A 21,139-nucleotide genomic window follows, 5' to 3' on the forward strand; every position below is an offset into this window, starting at 1 on the left:
GTTAATTGAATTCCACATTTCAATGCGCTTCATTCGTGAGTCCCCAGAGGGCGCAGTCACACCACACAAAACTCTCCTGATTGTACTTCAGAATGAGCTACAGAAAAAACTTGCAAATAAGCTTCACGTGGTCTAAACATTACAGCTCAAAGCTTTAAGAAGGAGACGACATTTATTTACACGAGCATTACTTTATTCTGGGAACACAGGCAGAAATAGACTACATGGCAGGTTGAATAGAATTGACTACATTTCCCGTCAGCCCCGTGGAGAGCGTCTTCCCTTTTCAGCAGGGTTTTCTTGGTCCGCAGCTGGATCAGCTGGTTGGACGCTCCGCTGTGCGGCAGTCACTTTTTGGGGGGAGAAAAAGAACATTTGGTACTTTTTTTTTATTGAGAATTTTTCTCCGGAAACGCTGGATTAGGCGCCTGATTTACACACAGTTTTCTTAGTTACTTTCTTTCTTTTTATTTATATGATTTTTGCCGTAAGTGCCGATAAATTGGATTAAAGTATTTTATGATTTGAAAAGTGATATTTGATAGTCTCCTGGTAGTGAATGGGCTGGAGCTGTGCGAGCTCAGCAGCATCAGACTGTGGGTTTAGTTGGACTGAGGCTCCTGTGCCAACGCCTTTCCCCCCCTTTCTCTCTCGGCTTCGCCCTGCGTTGGGGAACTTCAGCTCACGCCGAGCCCAGAGCTCGTTGGACGGTGTTTTCAACTTATGAGCTGCTGAAACCACAGTCCGTCACCTAAGAATTAGTTTGAAGGCAGGAAAAAATGGGGTGCACGATCAGCGCCGAGGACAAAGCTGCGGTGGAGAGGAGTAAAATGATTGATAAAAACCTGCGAGAAGACAGAGACAAATCCTCCAAAGAAGTGAAACTACTTTTACTCGGTATGAACTTTATTTACAGTCTCTCTCGCTCTCTCTCTATTCCTTTATGTACAGCAGCTGTTGTGTCATCACATGACTATATGAGAAGTCCACTTTTAATATTCACTTCTTTAGTGTGGGATCGTTTTAGGTTGACTCCAAACACTCCTCCCTCCCCCTCCTTCTGTCAGCTTTAAGCAGCTGCGGCTCATCGCCCTTCCTCTTCCTTCAGAAGTAAACCAGATGTTGGTGGTGAGAGGGCAAATGCAAGTCCTTAGCCACCTCACTGGTTTTCTATCTGTGTTGCATTGCTGAAATTGGGAGTACTTGCCCAGAGGAGCTGACAAGTGTTGTCACTTGCCTCTGATCTGTTTTACATCAGTGCTTACAGATTTAGAGCTGCAGGTAAAAGCTGGTCTGGGGTCAGTCTGTTCTGGTACTTGAGAACAAGTGCATTTAAAATGAATTGTGTTGGAGCTTCTGAAAGAGCTTGACATTATCACAAGTTCATGGATAAAAGTGTCCACTGGTGATGAGCTCTGCTGCACTGGTAATCTGTGCATACAGCCTGCAGCCACACCAAGACCGATATGCCTGCATATGCAGTTAAATGAATGAGCAACCCAATCAATTAATCCACTCATTATTTAAGGTCTGCATATTTTTAGTGTTCTTCACCTTAGCCACTTCTAAATGTAGTAATTTAACTTGTTTTAGAACCGTTTTTTCTTTAGCCAAAGCAGTTTGCTGCTGTAGTGAATTTCAGGCAGAGGATCCTGCCGAACACACAAAAAGTCAGGCCTTATCTTCACAGTGTGTGCAGATTTCAGCATGCTATAACTGTATGCTGTATTGTTACACTGTCACTGTGGGTGTGGGGTATTAAATTAGCCCAGTCTAACAAGGTTTAGTGTTTTTATTCTCTGTGCCTGTAGATCTACTTCATGGTGTAAATGTGTAAGAACACAGAACGATCCTGTAATTGATTATGATGTCTGTTAAAATATTTATATAAATACCATCAGACTTGCCTAAATTTGAGACAACAGGGTAGATTCTTTTGTTTTCCATTCTGGAAAAAGAAGGAGAACATCAACATCAAAAAGCTCCATTAAAATTTTACAGTCTGCCCAGATTTGTGGTATTTTGTTTCTAAACTGAGCAGAGAGACGACTCTGTGATATTTTTTGTGCCATCTGTTATTTAAAAAAAAAAAAAATTAGGACTTATCAGTGCAGAAAGTGATCCAACCAGACAATTAAACATCCTTTACTGTGTTTGACCTTGCCTAAAGTATTAGTATAACAGACAATATCATATCGTAAACGCTCCCTGATGAGCAACATATTAACTTTGCTGTTCACACTCATACTGAATGCTAATCTCTGTCATTTCAATATAATGAACTGTATGTGAAGATGATCTCAAGAATATGATACGGAGATTTAGGAATGGGCGTAAACCAAAGCAGATGGAGAGTTATGGGTCGTAAAACTAAAGGAGCGAGCTGGAAGATATTGTTTGTCACTATAAGAGACCGCTGTCTAACACAGTTTTATTCACTTAACAATATCACTTAGAGCAGCTTTAGCCAACGCACTCTGGAGGCCTAGCTTATCAGAAAACGAAAAATCTTATAACACAACAACCTTTCAAAGAATGTTTTCTTTTCATCATGAATTGAAAAGGAAAAGCTGTATATGTCACAAAGACATACCCTTCTTTAGGTACACTTTGCTAGTAGCAGGTATAATCTCCTGTTTTAATTCTTCATGCCACAGATTCAACAAGGTGCTAAAAAACATTCCACAGGGGCTTTGGTTCACGTTGACATGACAGCATCACGCAGTTAGTTGCTGCAGATTTGTCGGCTGCACATTCATGATGTAAATCTTCCGTTCCTCCACGTCCCAAAGGCGCTCTGTTGGGTTGAGATCGGCAGACTGTGGAGGCCATTTGAGTGCAGTGATCATTGTTATGTTCAAGAAACCACTCTGAGATGATTTGAGCTTTGTGAAATGACCTGGGGCATTATTCTGCTGGAATGAACAATCAGAAGATTTGTACACTGTGGTCATAATGGGATGGATAGAGTCAGCCACTGGACTCAGGAAGGCTGTCGTGTTTAAACAATGCTCAGCTGATACGGCGCCCAAAGTATGCTGAAAAAAAGTGTGTCAAATTCTGAATCTACTGTTTGAATGTTGCAGCACAAATTAAGACTCATCATCATTTTTCCAATCTTTTATTGTGCAATTTTGGTTAGGTCGTATGACTCGTAGCCTCAAGTTCCTGTTCTTAGCTGACAGGAACAACACCCGCATTGGTGTTCTCCTGCTGTAGCCCATCTGCTTCAAGGCACAACATGTTGTGTATCCAAACGTGCTCTTCTGCATACCTTGATTGTATCCAGTGATTATTTGAGTTACTTTTGAGTTGCTTTTCTTATCAGCTCTAAACAGTCTGACCTTTCTCCTCTGACCTTTTGTATTAACAAGGCATTTTAGCCCAGAGAGCTGCCACTCACTGGATATTTTCTCTTTTTTGGGCAATGCTCTGTAAACCCTAGAGATCATTGTGAAGGAAAATCCCAGTAGAACAGCTGAAATACTTTCTGAAATACTCAGACCATCCAGTCTGGCACCAACAACCATGCATGACGTTTAGAGTCACCTAAACAACGTTTTTTCTCTATCCTGATTCGCACTTTGAGTGTCAGCAGGTCATCTTGATCATATCTGTGTGCCTAAATGCATTGACTTCTTGTCATGTGATCAGCTGATTAGATATTTTAGTTAAAGAGCAAAGTGGCCAGTGAGTGTTAATTTCGTCACGCAGCAGGATGCCAGAACATAGCGCTGTTAGTAAATTACACAGTTTTTAATGATGGTGGAAAATCTCCTCATAAAACTGTAGAAAGTGTTTATTCATGATTCGAGCGTTCAAAGGAACAAATGAATTTGTCAATTACTGTAACTGTGGTGGTAAATCAGAAAAATGATCAAAGGTAAAGATATTATCTGTGATTCTTTGGGGGAGAGACAAATTGTAACTTAATCCCTTGAAATAACCTTTTGTTTTTTTAGGCACCACCCACTTAACCTCACTTAACATGAATATTTTCCACTAACAGGAACTGCACTGTGTGAACATTTGCGGTTGTTGATCAAGACTGAGATGATTTTCATGCTTCTCTATCTGATTTCCTGCTTTTTCCCCCCTTGTTTGTGTTCTGGGTCACATTCTGGATAGAGGCATTTTTCTCACAATGAGGCAGCTTTCCCATCAGTGCGCTGTCCTTTGTGTCTGCAATGATTTTTTTCTACCTTGATTTAAAAGATAAGACAGGACTAAACTCTGCCAGTAAATCTACTTACTGTAATTTTTTGAGCCATTACTGCCCACAAGTGTTAGGTTACCTTTTATTTTTTCTCCACTGTTAGGTTAATAGACTACAGCATGGCTGTTGTTTGGGAAAAAATGAAGCTGCTAGGTTAAAAATAGATTCCACATGAAGTCACATATGTGGGTTTTGGATATACACAAATCCTACCAGCAGATATACGAGGATTGACTTCAGGTGGAAAAATGTGGCGCTGTAATACTAAATTCAGGCAAAACTCTTATTGTATGGAAAGATTCATTGTCAAATTTTGACCTCAGAGATTTTTCCAGGCAGTGCCCTTCACTCCCTGTCTGTACAGGAAGAGGAGAGTTCATGGGAAGAACAAAGAGGACTTCAGCTGCTGTGCTTTATTCAAAACCACAAAACTTTAGTGCCAGTTAACCCATCCAATGAACAGTCTCCTATTTGACCACAAACAATAATTCATAAAAAAAATAAAAAAAATCTGCATTTCAGATTGTTGTTAAATGAGGCTTGGTTCGGAGTCTGATTCCTGCCTGTGTTTCTGGCACCCTGTGTAAAGTTGGTTTTTAAATTGGCCGCAGGCCATGCTTGACAATCAGCCAAAAAATGCCATGAATGAGAGAACTGGTTGCTGACAGAACTGAGCAGTGGGATCAACACACTTTGTCCTCTCCCCTCTGTCTGATGAGCCCGATGAGCGTAAATCTCTCTGGCTGCTGACAGCTTAACCAAAGAATTCATGGATTTTATTCTTGCTGGCCGTCCATCTGAACACGATACTCTATTCTGAGCCTCCTTGGCAAACTTCATCTGCTGTAGATTCCTGACTGGCAATGGGAATGTGTCTCGTTTTTGGAGATTCATTATGTTAAGACAATAGAGCTTCCTGGGTGTTTTAAGGAAGAAAGCAGTCGCCCATATTTCAAATTCCAGCACTTGAAATGTATTCATCCTGTGGTTTCTGATCATTACTGCAGTTGCATAAAGCAAATAAAGCCTCTGATGCCAATATAATAAAATATTTGGCAAAATATATGCCAATAAAAGGGGGTTTTTCCTTCCCACTGTGGCCAAGTGCTTGCTTAAAGGGGTCGTTTGATTGTTTGGGTTTCTCTTTATTATTGTACAGTCTTTACCTCACAATATAAAGTGCCTTGAGGTGACTATTGTTGTGAATTGGTACCATAAAAATAAAATTAAATGGAATTGAACTGAATTGAATGTACATGATAGCAGGGTGTTTATGGAAATGAGATCTAAGGTTTAATGTTGGCACATTCATTCAGGCCTGTTTAATTAAACTTCAGCTGTGTCTGCAGGTAGCATGAGGGCACAACAGGGACTTCAGTATGTATTGATCAGTTAGGCGGACCAAAGTCACCATAATCAATCATGTTGACAGTTTAACCCAGAGGCCAGCATTGTTACTGCACACAGTCACATTTATGCAAGTGTTATACTTTCTGCATCTACGAGTATGAGGGACTGTGCTTGGGTTAAATAAATGTAACATAAATTGCGTCATCAGAGGGTCAGTGTGATGCTCCCTGTGGAAATCTGGATGCCTTCCATTTGGTACTACAAAGAGCAGCAAATGCAAATCCATTATCCAAAAACTATAGCAGATGGTATACTCCTGAACTTACAGTAGTGTAATCATTTACAGTATGCAGGGGTCTGCTAGCATCCAAGTGGCATGAATCTCAGCATCAGAGAATGAAATAGAAGCTTCTGGAGTCGACTAGAGTCCTCGGAGCAAATGCACAGTTGACTCCTCCAACCAGCACTTCCATCATGTTATAAATACTGTCATTGGTTTTTTTCTTTGTTTCTTTGCTGGAGTCAGGTGGGGTTACCTTAGCAAGGTCTGATCTCTCCGACTGTCAAAACTTGACACATTGCCACTGCTGTAGTTTAAAAGTTACCACCCCTACACCCACCCACCCCTACTTGCCTGGGACCCCAAGTAGTTGCCTTCCTTCCCTAGTGGCAAGCATCACCTTTGTTCCTAATAGACATCTGCACCCCTTTCAGTTGGTTGTGACTGCAACATCAGTACATTACAATGCACCAACTATATAAGCATTCTGCTGACTCGAAAAAAACTATAATAAGATCTATTCACCAGTGGGGTCCCCAGCCCCCCGGTGCACCTCTGTATAATGTCCAAGTATAATTCTGTGTAACTGTAGTCTTTGCTGTTCTTAGCTGACAGGAGTGACACTTGGTGTGCTCTTCTTCTGCTGTACATTCATGGATGCTCTTCTGCACTTTCACCGAGGGAAGTGCCGCTCATTGCTCTAGGATTTTTTATAAATCCTTTTCCTAGTAAGAAAATCCCAGTAGATCAGCAATATCTGAAAACTCAGACCAGCCCATCTGCCATCAACAACCATGCCACATTCAAAGTCACCTTTCTTCCCCATTCTGATCCTCGGGTTGAACTTTAGCAGCTCAGCTTGACCACAAGTATATTTTCAAAACTTAAGAAACAGTATTAAGCGTATCATTGTAGCTGACAAATGAACATCAACTGAGGACCACAAATATGGGATGAATGAAAACAACTGTGTCCCGCATGGGATCAGTGTGCACGCCCATAAGAAAGTGTGTTTCCAGGCTTGATCTATAGAACTAAGACCTGGATTATACTCTAGTCACCTCAAATAACAAGCACAACTATTACTTTTGACACTTTTGAAGGATAACAGGAATTGTTTGAAATCTTTGAAGATATAGTCTACTCTGCAGCATTATATGAGATTAAAATCAAATCTCTATGGTAAATATGAGACTCTTTAACCCACCGTGTCCTGATCTGTAAAAATGACATGTTTCTTGCTTTGTTTCCAAATTTTTTATTCATTTTTTGTTTATATTATATGCTAGATAAAATGTTAATGCCTAAACGTTTAAGGCTGGTTATTCTTTTAACTTGTTAAGGTCGTAATTTATTTGTTCTTTTAACTTAAGACATGAATCATAAATGTCTCTCCTTTCCTGAGTAAATGTCTAGTATTCCTTTAATATTTATAGAACTTCAGCAGAGACAGTATAAGCTTTTTTTTATTTATGTTATCTCACCATAAGGTCTGCTGTAGAGCAGAGATGTGGGCCAAGCATGAAAAGCAATCATAATAATAATAATAATAATGATAATAATAATAATAATAATAATGATAGTAGTGTTGTTAAAGTTATGGGATAACATATTAAAGTATGGTATAAAGTGTCACGTTCAGGTGTGTGGAGAATGGAGAAAGAGAACCCAAATGCAGGACTCATTATTATAAGGTTGGATGAACTGAATATAAATGACTGCACGAACAGGGAACACACACGAGGAGTTGACAACGACGAGACCAGGAACTGAGAGAAACACGGGGTTTAAATAGACAGGATAATGAGGATTGAAAACAGGTGGGAACACGACTGAAATAAATCTAACTAATGACACAGAGGAACTAGAACTAAACGCAATACACACAGACAAGAGACTATATACAATAAAAGAGGAAACTGGCATGGGGAAATTAAACAATGGCAAAAGGTCCAAAGCTGAAAACACTGGGTCAACGCCTCAGGTACCCTGACATAAAGTTATTGTAGTGCTGAAACTTACCTGATTAATCATTCAACAGAAAATTAGTCAGAAAATATTTAGATTATCACTGAAGTCACAGGTCACCATTTAGTTACATTTACAATAATCTTTTTGGTTTTCTTTTTCTGTTTTGTTTTTTTATTTTAATGTAACCTTTTGTGAAGTGACTACAGAGCTCAGATGACGATGACAATATTTTTCCTGTTGGCCCCCCCCCCCTCTCTCACTCTCTTGCTGGCGTGCCCTCATCTTTGTTATATTCTGTGCAACGCTTATTGGGAAGCTTTCTGTACACTTATGGTAACACATCAAGTTGTTGTGACTAAAATATTATTGTATGCACCTTACGTGTCTTTTATCAGGTCTGCTAACACACAACATGTGTATGAACAGGTGCAGTCACCTGTAAAAAGTAGGGATGACAGCATAGTCTCTGACATTTGACTAATGCTATCTATCTATCTATCTATCTATCTATCTATCTATCAAATATAAAAAAGAGAAAAGGATCATCCTCCGTCATACAGCAACACTGGATTTGAGCCAGAAAACAAGTTTGTGTTTGTTATTGGAGGGGATGGGGGGGTCAACTTGCTGACATCCTGTTTGATTCATATTCTGTATTTTTATGGCCTAACTGCTCTCAAACGCCCAGACCAGCGTGATATCTGGGATTGTCGCTCCAGTGGAAAAACACGGTCTCAGCCAGAAGCGTGACAACTGTTTCCTGTTTGGGTGATTATTGTAGAAATACTATAATGATTGCTCATGTGAAATCCCTCCCTACTCATCATCATTACGATATCATTTATTATAATGGAAGCTTAGTGCGGCTTTGACATCACCACTGCCATCAGTTCATTGTTTGTCGCAGATTCAGACTATTTGGCATCAAGTGCACCAGCTCATCGAACTACTCACTGTTATCTGGGCTATTACGGTTTGCAGTGAGCAGTTAGCGTCTCATTCCGCTACATGACGTTGGTGACTGTATATTTCCGGTGATGAAGGAAAATTGAATGTGCTCACGCTGAGAAACTGCTGAGTGGTGCAGCCAGTTGATTTTGAGCAAGTGAGTACTACATGACTGTTTGGACTCCCCCCAGGGTCCAGTTTAGTGTCTGAAATTCATCACAAAGAAGCTTTTTTCCTGGTGGTTTTGGTGCAAACATGCCACACGCTGTGGGATGTATGATTAAATGAGATGGGATTAAGTTCAGCTGTTATGAAAAGCTGGTGTGATCCATGTGACAGGGGACTAGACTGTAAGACATTCTGTAGTAGCTTTCATGTATGTATGTGTTTATTTGTTTGCCTTCAGTGATTACTGTCCATTTTTTTCAGGTGCTGGAGAATCTGGGAAAAGCACAATAGTTAAGCAGATGAAGTAAGTTAAAACTTGTGTATCAAATGCCTTTTTCCTGGAAGAAACCTTTATTTATTTATTTATTTTATTTATTTATTTTTCTACATTGGTGAAGGACAGTCCCAGCTCTTCCTATAGCTGCAGCACATTTTTATGGGAAAGCAAAGCTGGAGCCTCATTTCGCTCCACTCAGGGCCTTTGTGAATAACATTTTAAACAATGGCTTCAGAGGCCGGTTGTAGCCTGGCAGGGCCTGAATAGAGCCCCCCAGTTCCCACATTAGCCATGCTGTATGCTCAGTCAAGCTCAAATTGCAGCATTAATGACAGTACAAGCATTAAACTTTCCAAATGTGTAATTTGCCCCACATTTGTTAAGGCCACATTGTTAACACTGTCAAATATTTACACGAGCTCTAAAATCCTGTTTGGATTTTGTGTCTGTGTCAGGATCATTCATGAAGATGGCTACTCAGAAGAGGAGTGCAAGCAGTACAAAGTGGTCGTGTACAGCAACACCATCCAGTCCATCATAGCCATCATCAGGGCAATGGGCCAGCTGAAGATAGATTTCGGAGACGAGGCGCGAGCGGTAAGCTAACTGCACTCGGTCGACATTAAAGATGACATTCAAAGAGAGAATTTTACGATGTGAGCAGTTATTCGTGTTGCCAGGATGACGCTCGCCAGCTGTTTGCCCTGGCGGGTTCGGCAGACGAAGGAGTGATGTCCGCAGAGCTGACCAGCGTGATCCAGAGGCTGTGGAGCGATGCTGGAGTTCAGGCCTGCTTCGATCGATCTCGAGAGTACCAGCTCAACGACTCGGCTGCATAGTGAGGACTCACTTCTCCGCATACACGTCAACAAAGGATGATATTAGATGAGCTGACACACAGATGACTGCAGTCATAAAACAGTCAATATAATATCTGTACTCATGAAAAGTTTTATTATCGCGTTTTCCTCATCACCTGGAGGGTGACAGCTTTGACTAAAAGCTGCTCTCCTGCTTCATTTTTGAAACAAAAAAAAGGCAAGATGTGTCTTGTTCATCAAAGTCCTGTTTCAGCTTGTTGCACAACGGACTGCATTCCTGAAACAGGACGAGAAACGAAGGAGAAACAGGCAAACGGAAATTACAACCCTCCGCTTAAAGGCATTTGGGCAAAACAGTTGAGAACACCTGATGGGAAGGGAAAACGCGAACAGAGAAGTTTGAGCTAAATATAGCTTAGACTTTAATTACCAATCAGACGAGGATAAAGCTCAAGGTTCTTTTGTGCTTCTGTAGCGTTTATATCACACTCGTCCTGAAAAGAAAAAGTAGCGTAGCTTAGCGTGAAGGACACACTCTCTTTGTTGTCAAAACAGGCGAGCTGTCATGACTCTCTGTGTCCACACTATGAGAAAAGAAGAGCCTGTAGAGTTAGACTGTTTATACTCAACCCAAAAGGAGCCAGTGTTTATCATCCACGAAAATATGAGCCCATATTTAGTATCATTTTGTGGCGTCCTCAGATGTGCGCATGCAGGATGGTCTCCGCATCACCAAACATTTGTTACTCTGCATTAAACTATCTTTTTGGAAATCTTTGGCTATGTCAATAAAAGAAAAAAAAAAGCAAACATATTATATGTATGTACAGATTTTCAGCAGATTCTGTTGTGGAAAGTCTAAAAATGTATTTTACACCCTACATACTACTTTTTTTCTGTCCCTCAGCTACCTGAACGACTTGGAGAGAATCTGCCAGCCAGACTACATCCCAACTCAGCAGGATGTTTTGCGCACACGTGTGAAGACCACCGGGATCGTTGAAACTCACTTCACGTTCAAAGAGCTCAACTTCAAGTCAGTACAGCTTCATATTGCTCACAAAGGGCCTCCTTTGGGCGACTTATTGAGCAGCTCTTGTCTACACTGGTTTACTATATTTATAAACATTTACCTAGAAGTCTTCATTGTAGACTCAACAGAGCAGTTCCCAACACAGAGAGCTGATTCTACTTCAGGAAATTATGACTATTTTTAGGCTTTTCTTGTTGATGTTTTGTATGTAAATTGCAATGGTCCGGTGCAAGAAAACTTCTCTGTGTGAAACAGTTACATAACACAAAAGGTATTTGTGTTAATTAAAGAGAGTAATGCCCTGTACACTTCGCAATTCGTCCTGCTATTTCAATCAACAATCACATCATCAGTAAACACTAGTGGGCCTGTTCCAGCGGCACCCGTACATGCCCATGCCATAACACTGCCTCCACTCTGTTTGACAGAGGATGTTTTATTTTTCTCTCCATACTTTTCTCTTCCCATCATTCTGGGACAAGTTGATCCTGTTTTCATCTGTCCAGAATTTGTTTGTTGGCAAAGTCTGTTCTGCCCTTCATGTTGTTTGAGTATAACCAGTGGTTTGCACCTTGTTGTAAACCCTCCTTCTTTTTACAAATAAAAAGGCCTGCTTCAATCCTATATGTATATACCGTACTTATATATATATACTGGCTTTATTAGACAGATACAGTGAAGACTGACAGGAAAGAGGGAGGGAGACATGCAGCGAAGGGCCACAGGTCGGACTCAAACCCTGGCCAGCCGCTCTCAGCCATCTGACATATAGTCGCCTGCTCATTCAACTGAGCTAAACCGCCACCCAGATTTGACCATTCTTATAGTTTTTACTATGTCTCTAGTAGCCTTGTATTATTTTTTAATTAGATTATTATTTGGGGCATTTTTGCCTTCATTAGACAGGACTAGATTAGTTAGGGAGAGCATACAGCAAAGCGGGGTAAATGACTTGCTTCTAAGGTTGGAGTTGAATGCAGGCTGCTGTATTCTTTGTTGTTGTTGTTTTTAGCCTAACGACGGCCTCTTTCATTTGCATCGACATATTGAAAGTTCCAGGGAACAGCTATCAAATCTGAGTTCAACACTTGGATTCAATTACACATCTTTTATGTGCTTAATTTGTTATAGAATACTGAGAGAACAGGCCTCACCTGGGAATGAAACTTCTTTGTAGTCACAGCATCAAAAATGCTCAAAAGTAAAATGCTGATAAAACACGATTGAAAAATAAAATTGCTTGGAGGATGCTGTTTTCACAAAATCATGTACCTGGTTTTCATTCCTCTTACATAACTCACAAATGCTGCTGCTGTTGAGCTCAAGATGACCCACCTTTGTGGCTGTTAATGGAATTACATCGCTTCAGTCCTTTCACATTATTACATTATATAGCTCCTGTACTTATAAATATTGGTAAAACGTTTAGTGTAATAGCCTTCCTGGCCTCCCTTCGTATTTGTAATCCCATAAAAATGCTCAGGATCTAAAAATGTGTAATCACTCGATTGGTGTTGAAAAACGCGGTGCTCTCTAATTTCATTTCGGCTTCAGCTGAAAATCGTAGTATAGATTCAGTTTGCCTCTCAGGGACTCAGGTGGAGGGAGAGGCACAGACATGAGATGTGAGAGTGCAAACATCAGCATGCCCCGTGTGTGTGTGTGTGTGTGTGTGTTGGTGCAGATCTTTGTAGAAAACACGTAAAAAGACATCACAACTCTAATATGAGCATGAAAGAGAATGTTTATGCAGTAGCTGAATCTGTGTTTGTGCATGTGTACGCAGGATGTTTGATGTTGGAGGTCAGCGCTCAGAGAGAAAGAAGTGGATCCATTGTTTTGAGGGAGTCACTGCTATCATTTTCTGTGTGGCCCTCAGTGACTATGACCTCGTCTTGGCTGAGGATGAGGAAATGGTAAGTGCACCAGGGGTGTAGTTTCCAGGGGGGTTAGGGGGGTTACAACCCCCCCCAATTATCAGACCCAACCAATATAACCCCCCAATAAAATTATGAATTATCTTGCATAAATAGGCTGTTGATTTTCTTTACTCATTTTAGTTAATACCAGCAAAATAGTCGCATGTTTAATTATCTGGGAATTTACCCAGATTTATTTATTCATTTAGACAGAGATCTTGACCGCCCAATGTTCAGCACAAAGTTACGCCGATGAAGTGCACTGTGAACCGTACACTCTGATTCTGATCCACTTTATAAATCTAACACAGGGTTTTCTTGTTGGCACACTGTTGGCCTTTTTTACATATCTTATGATAGAAGGAAAGGGAAAGATTGCTAACCACACTAATAATGGCTGCGCTTGCATAAAATGTGCAGGTAAGCCGAGACAGTGTGACAGTGAACTACATTCTGTGGTTTGTCTGTGTCAGCGATTGGCCTCACTTTCTGCAAGCAGAGTAAAGTACGCTATTGTTGGCCTACTTCACTGCAGTTTGGACATGTGGTACATTTTGTTCATGACTCACACAGAGCCGTTGGTTCAGGTCAACATAACAAGGAAGGGGTGGACGCCAGCTGGCACTAACCGGCAATGTGCCAGTCGGGTTTCTCAGTGCTCGACGGGACCCTAAAAGCAAAGCAGCTTGATGATATTCAGCTTGTGTCAGGTCAAGATGTCCTCTGCAAGAAATGCCAATTAGGGTCACAGTCACATCTGCTCTTTCCTCAGAACCGGATGCATGAGAGCATGAAGCTTTTCGACTCCATCTGCAACAACAAGTGGTTCACCCTCACCTCCATCATCCTTTTCCTCAATAAGAAAGACTTGTTTGAAGAGAAGATCACCAGAAGTCCCATTACTATCTGCTACCCCGAGTACACTGGTGAGGCAAACTTGTACTTTAGTTTATGGAAGGTCTTATATGACGATGATGTAAGCTTTAGTGTTTTGAGAAAATATTTATTGTATTTTTATTGTATTTTATGTATTTGCAGCATCCGAGCTGGGATTGTTTAACATGCTCTCTCTCTATATAAATATAAATATATATAGTTTTAAGTTGTGGGTTGTCTTAAATAAGTTTCGGATATACTATACTTTTAAATAAGTACATAATTGAACTAGACTGTTCCTAATCAGACAGTCTGTGTATGACAAAACATGTTCTCTACAAAGAAAAGCAGGTATAATTGGGTGATCGAGAGATCGTTAAGGGGATGTTTCTTAGACAATTTATTTGGTAAAAACTGACCTTTCACTGCAGGTGAGAGCACATACAAAGAGGCAGCAGATTATATCCAGTGCCAGTTCGAAGACTTGAATAAACGAAAGGACATCAAGGAGATCTACACACACCGTACATGTGCGACAGACACCAAGAATGTGGAGTTTGTGTTTGACGCAGTAACTGATGTCATCATCAAGATCAACCTGAGGGAGATTGGGCTCTACTGAAGCTACGGCTGCCTTTCAGGTCAGCATGCTGAATTAATGCTTGAATATGAAAATAATCATTTGAGGATTTGAGGTAACTTTATTGATTATATGTATTTCTCTTGGTACATTTGGATGCATATCCATAGGTATAACATACAGGACCTTGAAAATTCTGTGCTGAGAAAGGTTTGCGGTTCACTTTTCCATGCTTTGTACTTCATGACCTGGATAAGTTTCCTCCCAGATGAGCACAGCAGACAATTTAAAAACTGGTCTGGTAGACCTACGCCTTATATCAATACAGTTTTTATATGTGAAAAAATGCTGGCCTGTAATATCCATCTATCATGCACACACTCACATAGATGATGGATGATGATGGATGCACTGGGTGCAAGTGAGCTGCAAATGCAAATGCCGTCAATAAATTCAAGGTCCAGCATCTTCCTCCAGTGGATCCTTCAGTCTGCTTGTGGATGTAAAGGAGTTTGGAGGAACCAGGGGTCAAACCCCTGCTGGTACAAGCTGCTTATGAATGTTAATTTAAATTACATTATTTACATGATAACCTTTTATTTTGGACATTGTGTGTATATCTATATATCTATATATATCTATATGTATATCTATATCTATATATATATATATAGATATAGATATAGATATATATATATATAGATAGATAGATAGATAGATATGTATGTATATATGTGCACATATTTGTGTGTGTACATACAGATGGATACACACAAATATGTGCACAAGCAAAATAGTCTGACATCAAGTCTGAAATGCAGTAGAATAAAGTTCGTACATACTTATTAATCTTACTAAATACTAATACTTACTACTCATACTTACCAAAAAGCATGTTTTACTTTTACTGAATAATGTTTGCTGTAGGTTGCTGTGAGTCTACTGGAAAACCGTTCCACAGTTTTACTCCACAAATGAAAATACAAAAGGTTTTAACTGTAATTCATGCATTAGGACTCTTCAAATTTAACTTTCCACTCAGGTTACAGTAAGTTTAGGGTATTTGTAGTTAAACATCAATCAATCAATCAATCAATCAATCTTTATTTATAAAGCACTTTTCATACAAAAAAACTGTAGCACAAAGTGCTTTACATGGTTAAAAGCAGCCCACCCCACCCCACCCCCCACTCATTCCCCACACTCTCATTAACAGAAACGGTCATGGATACACACATTCTCTCCACCCCACCCCCCCCCACCCCCCACCCCCACCCCACACCCCACACCCCCACACACACACACACACACACACACACACACACACTTAAAGAGTAAAATTGGGCTGGGTACGCATTAGCCAAGTGAGGAAACACTATCACAGGGAGCCGTCTGCACCGGGAGCCGGTCACAGACCGCAGCCTCCAGGCTGGGCACACAGCAGGAGGGAGGCAAAGAAGCCCCCCAGCTTCTTTGCCTCCCTCCTGCTGTGTGCAGGAGTGTGTGCATGCTGTGTTCTGTAGCCTTGAGCATGCTAGTTCTGGCAGGCTGCTTCTACCAGTATACAGTTGCTGTTGCCTCTGCAAGCCACTTTGCAAACCTACCTCCTACATTTAGTGCTATTCGTGCCATTTCTGTCTGAATAAATGTCATGTCTGTTGTCACTGATGCTCGAACTGTTCGGGCTTGCTGTTGCTGCTCTCTCTCTCTTTCACCAGGTGCTTTCCATGTCTTTGTTTATACCTGCAGGGAGGTCCCAGAACAGAGCCATACTGCCTAATATAAATGACTGCTGATAGAACAACAATCCTATTTTTACTATGTTCCTGACAGAAGTATTAATGATAGCTTTGCATTTCCCTGCAGGTTTCAGAACAATCAGGACTTGTGGGATCTTTTCTGCAGAGGGAACATTCAAAAGTAGGCGTCACTAAGGACTACGCCGCAGGACCTAAACTGCGTTAACTTTGGGACTTGCAACTGTTATCACTTTTGTCTTAATAGATTTTTAAGATGTGGCGTGCTCTGAGAGGATGAAAGTGGGCAAAGCGTGTGAAATGATCCCTGTCATATTTAAGATCTTTGCATCACTCGGGCGGGTTTATAGTTTCGCTGTCATCTGCACAAAGACCAAAACTGACTGCCTGTTCATCAGATCCATCATTTCATTTCGCAGTTTTTATGGCTAAAATGTTTATTCTGTTCACCATCGTGTTGCGTTTTGTCTTAGCTGTGGCACGTTACATTTTTGAATATTTGCATCTGTTGTATTTTATTTTTAATTTTTACTTTTAATTATGGAGAATTTCCATATTTGGGGGGATGCATGAATGACATATCTTATGTATAGTACAAAGTTTTTTGTGATTAGTTTGATGTCAAGCATAAAATATAAGCGGTCGGGTCAGGGATTAGTTAGCTGAAGTCTAAGGAACTCAGTAGCCACATCCGTATCTGCATAGGTGTTTTTTGTTTGTTTGTTTGTTTTATTTTAACATGAACACATTGTACTGAACATCTTTACTGAAATCAGTGTGTGAAGGGATTTGATTTTGATGTACTGTTTTTTCTTTTCATTGATCTTGCAATATAAATATTATGTAGTCTTTAAAAGGTCAGTGTACCGTCTTGTGAATACTAGTAAAGAAATATAAAAACTAAACTGTGAAGCTGGCATAATAGTTTGATGCAGGCATTTAGATGCACACAGTACATGAGGACCGAATACTTAGGAAGACTGCTGCTGTATATTCTGCAGTAGAGCACAGTCCTGCACAGCCAGGTCCCAAGTTCATCAAAGGTTATTACTGATTGGCCACATGATTAAAACCACTGAAGGTAAAGTGATGACATTTTCTGGTAAAACCTTGGATCCTGGGATTCATATAGATGCTATGTCAACATGTATCGCCTACCTAAACATTGCTGCACACCAAGGATCAAGGAAGTAGCCTCCCCCCAGCGTGCACCACCTAAATGATCCTTTGAGCCTCCAAACTCACAAAGGACCCACCCTGCAGTCTACAGAACCCAAAGGACACCACAATACATCTGCAGACGCCCTATGTCCAGTGTGTCAGAGCTGTTAGGCAGGTGTCTGATGGACGTATAGCTCACTTGAAATCTGAGCAGTTGTACTGGCCCTGTTTTAACCTCATAGCTCAAAGCTGTCTGAATGTTCTTCTGGTTTAAAACAAAATAACAGGCAACACTAACCAGATGCTATCCACTGTAAACCATATAGTCACATTCTCACCGAAACAGAGCAGAGACTGAGGCCACTCAGGTTGGAAACAGTATTTTTAGACTTCGGCGACACATCTGTATGTTTTGAGCTGAGGGTCAGTGTGTTCCAGCTGCTGCACACACAAAACAGCTCAAATTGTCTTTCTCTGCTGTCTCTGCCTGAGAGTAAAACAATGAAATAAACTCAAATGAGATGCAAGCTACGAGTCAACATGACAGCACACAGGAAAAGACTCTTTGAGCTAAAACGTGCAATTTTTTTTGTGTTCAGTTTGCAGGATATAGGTTGTGATATTCTAAAACTTTATGTTGTCAGCAGGTAACATCAGACTAAAGCCAACATTGTGTTGGTCCATCTCTTCACTTGCATTTCCTGCCTACAGCACTCAGCCTCATTTGTTCCAGCCAGAGCTGTTAATCTTTAAAAAAAATTGAGAATCAGTTATATTTTTTAAGAAGGCTTTGCGATGACTCACTCGTGTGTTTTTAATAGTTAAATTACTTCTTTGCTTTATAATAGAACATCACTGGAGGGCAAGTTTTTGATCTTTTCCTTGGCTTTAGTGACAATGACATACAGATGAGGACAGAATTATTAGCCCCCCCATGAAAATGTTTTTGTACGTAGTTCCCAAGTGATGTTAAACAGAGCACGGAAATTTTAACACAGTTTCCAATACAGATGCAGATGTTTCTTATTTTACTCTGCACACAGAAACTACATTATTTCACACACACCAAAAACTACCACAGTCTAAATTATTGCCCCCCCCCGATGCTAACAGTGTATTCTTTTAGCTGGATAACAGCCTGCTTTCATCTAGAGTCTCAAACACATCTCTTGAACAATACCAGCTCATTCTTCTTTGGAGATTCTCACAAGCTCCTCCAGATGTGACGGTCTTCTGGCATTGGCCTTGTTATTCATTTCACCCCACAGGTTTTCAGTGGGATTCAAGTCAGGACTTTCTGCAGGCCAGTAGTTCTTCACCAGGAGCGACGTATGTTTTTGAGTTATTTTTGACGATCCAGAACTGATTTTGCTGCTGACTGCTTAATTTTCTTTCGAAATCTTGACATATTGTTCTAGTTTTCTTTTTTCCCCCCACTTTGACTTATTCCACACACACTGAAGCTTCCCCACAGCACACAGGTCTTCTTTAGGTAGTATGCCCTTCTCTTGTTTCTCCAAACATAAGCAGAACCTCTGTGGGAGTTTTGCCCGATCTGACTACAGGATGTGCTTTCAGGCTGCATAATCTTTCTCTAGGTTGTCCTTAGCATGCTACAATCTTACTTGAAAGTGTCTCTTCTGCAGAAGTGGATTTTTTCTTGGTTTGCAGCCTTACAAGCCTCACATGTAGTGCATTCCTGTGCAGAGCTCTAGTGATTGTCTTAGTTGAGACTACAATTCCCAACTTGACTAAATCATTCATGAGTGTGTTGGCAGTTGTTCTGGGGTCTTTAGACACATTCCTCACTAGTTTTCTTTCCAGAGTCTTTGAAATCTTTTGCTTCCTACCTCTGCCAGGCTTGTTCTGTTTTGGGGGCCACTCTCTGAATTTCTTCATGATTGTCGACACTTGGAAACTCTGCAATAACTTTGCATGTTCATGTCCTGCTTTGTGAACATCAACAATTCTTTTTCTCAAGTCTAAGCCGATTTCTTTTGTTTTTCCATGATGTTTTCCAAAGTGACAGCAAAAACTCTTGCTGAAGTTTTATACTGTGTTTAAATTGGACAATAACCCTCAGTTTTAACTTGATTTTACAGGCTGATAATATTGAACCTGGTGTTTTTTTTCTAAAATTATTGTGTTATTGTGTGCAAATAGACCTAATCTATGCTTTCTAAAGAAAACTAGCATGTTTAGAAATGCTATGTTGAAAATCTCTTGCTCTGTTTTGACAAAACCTTTTAATTTCATAGGGAGGATAATAATGAGACATTTATCTGTAACAATCTGTTGGCATTCTCCGGCTGTTTGAACAGAATCATACTCTCCATTGATTTGGAAATGCTAATATATCATGGAGAGACAAAAAAGGAAGCAGTCCTGCTCACTCAAGTCAAATCATAGCTCCTCTTTTAAGCTCCAGATATTGTTTACACTGTGTTTTGCCCTTGCTTGCTGTCATGCCTCGTGTATCCGTCCCTGCACAATCTTAGAGCGAATCTCACCCAGCAGATTAATTACTGCTTTAATTTGTTTTGCTCTCTCAATAGGGTTATTGTTAATGAACTTCCTTACGCTGCCATTTCCCCTTTGACTGGATTAGGGAAATTATATAACAGCAGCATTGTCCCTACAAGTAACAGCCCGAGGTGGTCTGTCAGTGTCAGCATGCCTGTTTCGCTAATTCAACATACAGTAGTGACAGTGTGGTTCTGCAACGAAGACACGGACACAAAGGTGAAGTTAATGCGTCTTTATTTCATGCCTCTACATTTCATAAGAAAGGACAAACTCTGTAGATTTTTCAATCCCTTTTTTATAATAAAACATCGTCCCTCTAGTGTTTCCCTCTGTCACAGATTATCTTTCAAAATATAATGCATTATCTACTCTTATGTACAAAGTTTCTCTACCATGTTTGATGTCCTGAAAATTATTCATCACATTAAAATGTTAAGCGAAATGAATACATCTACACTATGTAGATACATGTACATTTTTGCACTGGGAATGGGATATTTGCTCAGCAACTTTTACAGTTTAATTATCAAGACCACAGAGACTACTGTACTCAAAAAAAAATAAATAAATAAAATAAAATAAAATTGAGATGTTGCTATTCAAAATATTTATAAATCCCAGAGTTATTGTTTTATTTTATTTGGTTTATTTTACAGAGCTTGGCTTTAATAGTAAATAAAACTCATGACACACAAGTCAAAGGATGGAATCAGCAACTATTTCCTGTTCTTACCTTCAAACTTTCAGCTTTTGGTGTGAGAAAAATAGCGTAGTTTAGAAAAATGAAAGAGTCTTGTAGAAAGCTGTAGGTCCACGATGTTGATATGGGGGCTTGATACTTGCTTCAACCCAGCTGGACATGCACTGTGTTGCAGGGGTGTGTAACTGTTGGAGATGATGAGGTGCTAGGATCAGTCAAGGGTCATGTCTTGGCATGGAAGCGATGGTGTAAACACAACAATCTGAGGATCCCTTGTGCTCCATCTTTTGCGCTCCTTAGTTAATGCCAATATATGAGGGGTTAAGGTAGGAGAGGAATTTCTGTAAAGTGGAGAAAGTGATAAACATGCTGAACTCATAAATCATACATGAAATATTTTACTGTCAGCCTTTTCTGGAATGTGAAACTGATCATATCAAGCCACTAAGGAACTGCTTTTTGCTTCTGATTATCTTCCTCATCCTCAACAGCCTCAATTGGTCCAAACTGATTATTTCTCATGCCGTTGCTTGGCAATGCAGGATGGCCAGACATG

The 21,139-nt window shown here is 40.3% G+C and overlaps 2 protein-coding genes across 5 annotated transcripts in view; one reads left to right on the forward strand and one right to left on the reverse strand.

Annotated features, from left to right (window-relative positions):
• Positions 1-226: 226 nt before the first annotated feature.
• On the forward strand, positions 227-17,101 carry gnai3 (guanine nucleotide binding protein (G protein), alpha inhibiting activity polypeptide 3). Of its 3 annotated transcripts, none has more exons than XM_003444819.5 (9): positions 227-897; positions 9,195-9,237; positions 9,666-9,807; positions 9,891-10,048; positions 10,939-11,067; positions 12,851-12,980; positions 13,756-13,909; positions 14,291-14,500; positions 16,306-17,101. In XM_003444819.5, the coding sequence occupies exons 1-8, from the start codon at positions 780-782 to the stop codon at positions 14,479-14,481; spliced, it is 1,065 nt and encodes a 354-aa protein (XP_003444867.1). In that variant the 5' UTR covers positions 227-779; the 3' UTR covers positions 14,482-14,500; positions 16,306-17,101. The 3 variants fall into 3 exon arrangements, with proteins under 3 accessions (XP_003444867.1, XP_019205230.1, XP_013126619.3); XM_019349685.2 differs by lacking the exon at positions 227-897 and adding an exon at positions 8,760-8,922; XM_013271165.3 differs by lacking the exon at positions 227-897 and adding an exon at positions 9,061-9,115.
• Positions 17,102-20,100: 2,999 nt separating this feature from the next.
• Positions 20,101-21,139, reverse strand: part of gnat2 (guanine nucleotide binding protein (G protein), alpha transducing activity polypeptide 2) — a 50,479-nt gene continuing 49,440 nt past the window's right edge. For both annotated transcript variants that reach the window (XM_025901979.1, XM_003444818.5), the window contains one exon: positions 20,101-20,924. The gene's annotated coding sequence lies outside the window, so the exon portion shown is untranslated. The remainder of the gene's footprint in view (positions 20,925-21,139) is intronic.

The sequence above is a fragment of the Oreochromis niloticus genome, linkage group LG20 (assembly GCF_001858045.2).
Source record: "Oreochromis niloticus isolate F11D_XX linkage group LG20, O_niloticus_UMD_NMBU, whole genome shotgun sequence".
Lineage (NCBI taxonomy): Eukaryota > Metazoa > Chordata > Actinopteri > Cichliformes > Cichlidae > Oreochromis > Oreochromis niloticus.

Bases quoted from the DNA above. Each gene is read 5' to 3' on its own strand.
- gnai3 (XM_003444819.5), top strand. From the start codon at position 780: ATGGGGTGCACGATCAGCGCCGAGGACAAAGCTGCGGTGGAGAGGAGT. The intron at 9,808-9,890 runs GTAAGCTAACTG...TCGTGTTGCCAG, and splicing joins TCGGAGACGAGGCGCGAGCG to GATGACGCTCGCCAGCTGTT. The intron at 12,981-13,755 runs GTAAGTGCACCA...CTCTTTCCTCAG, and splicing joins TGGCTGAGGATGAGGAAATG to AACCGGATGCATGAGAGCAT.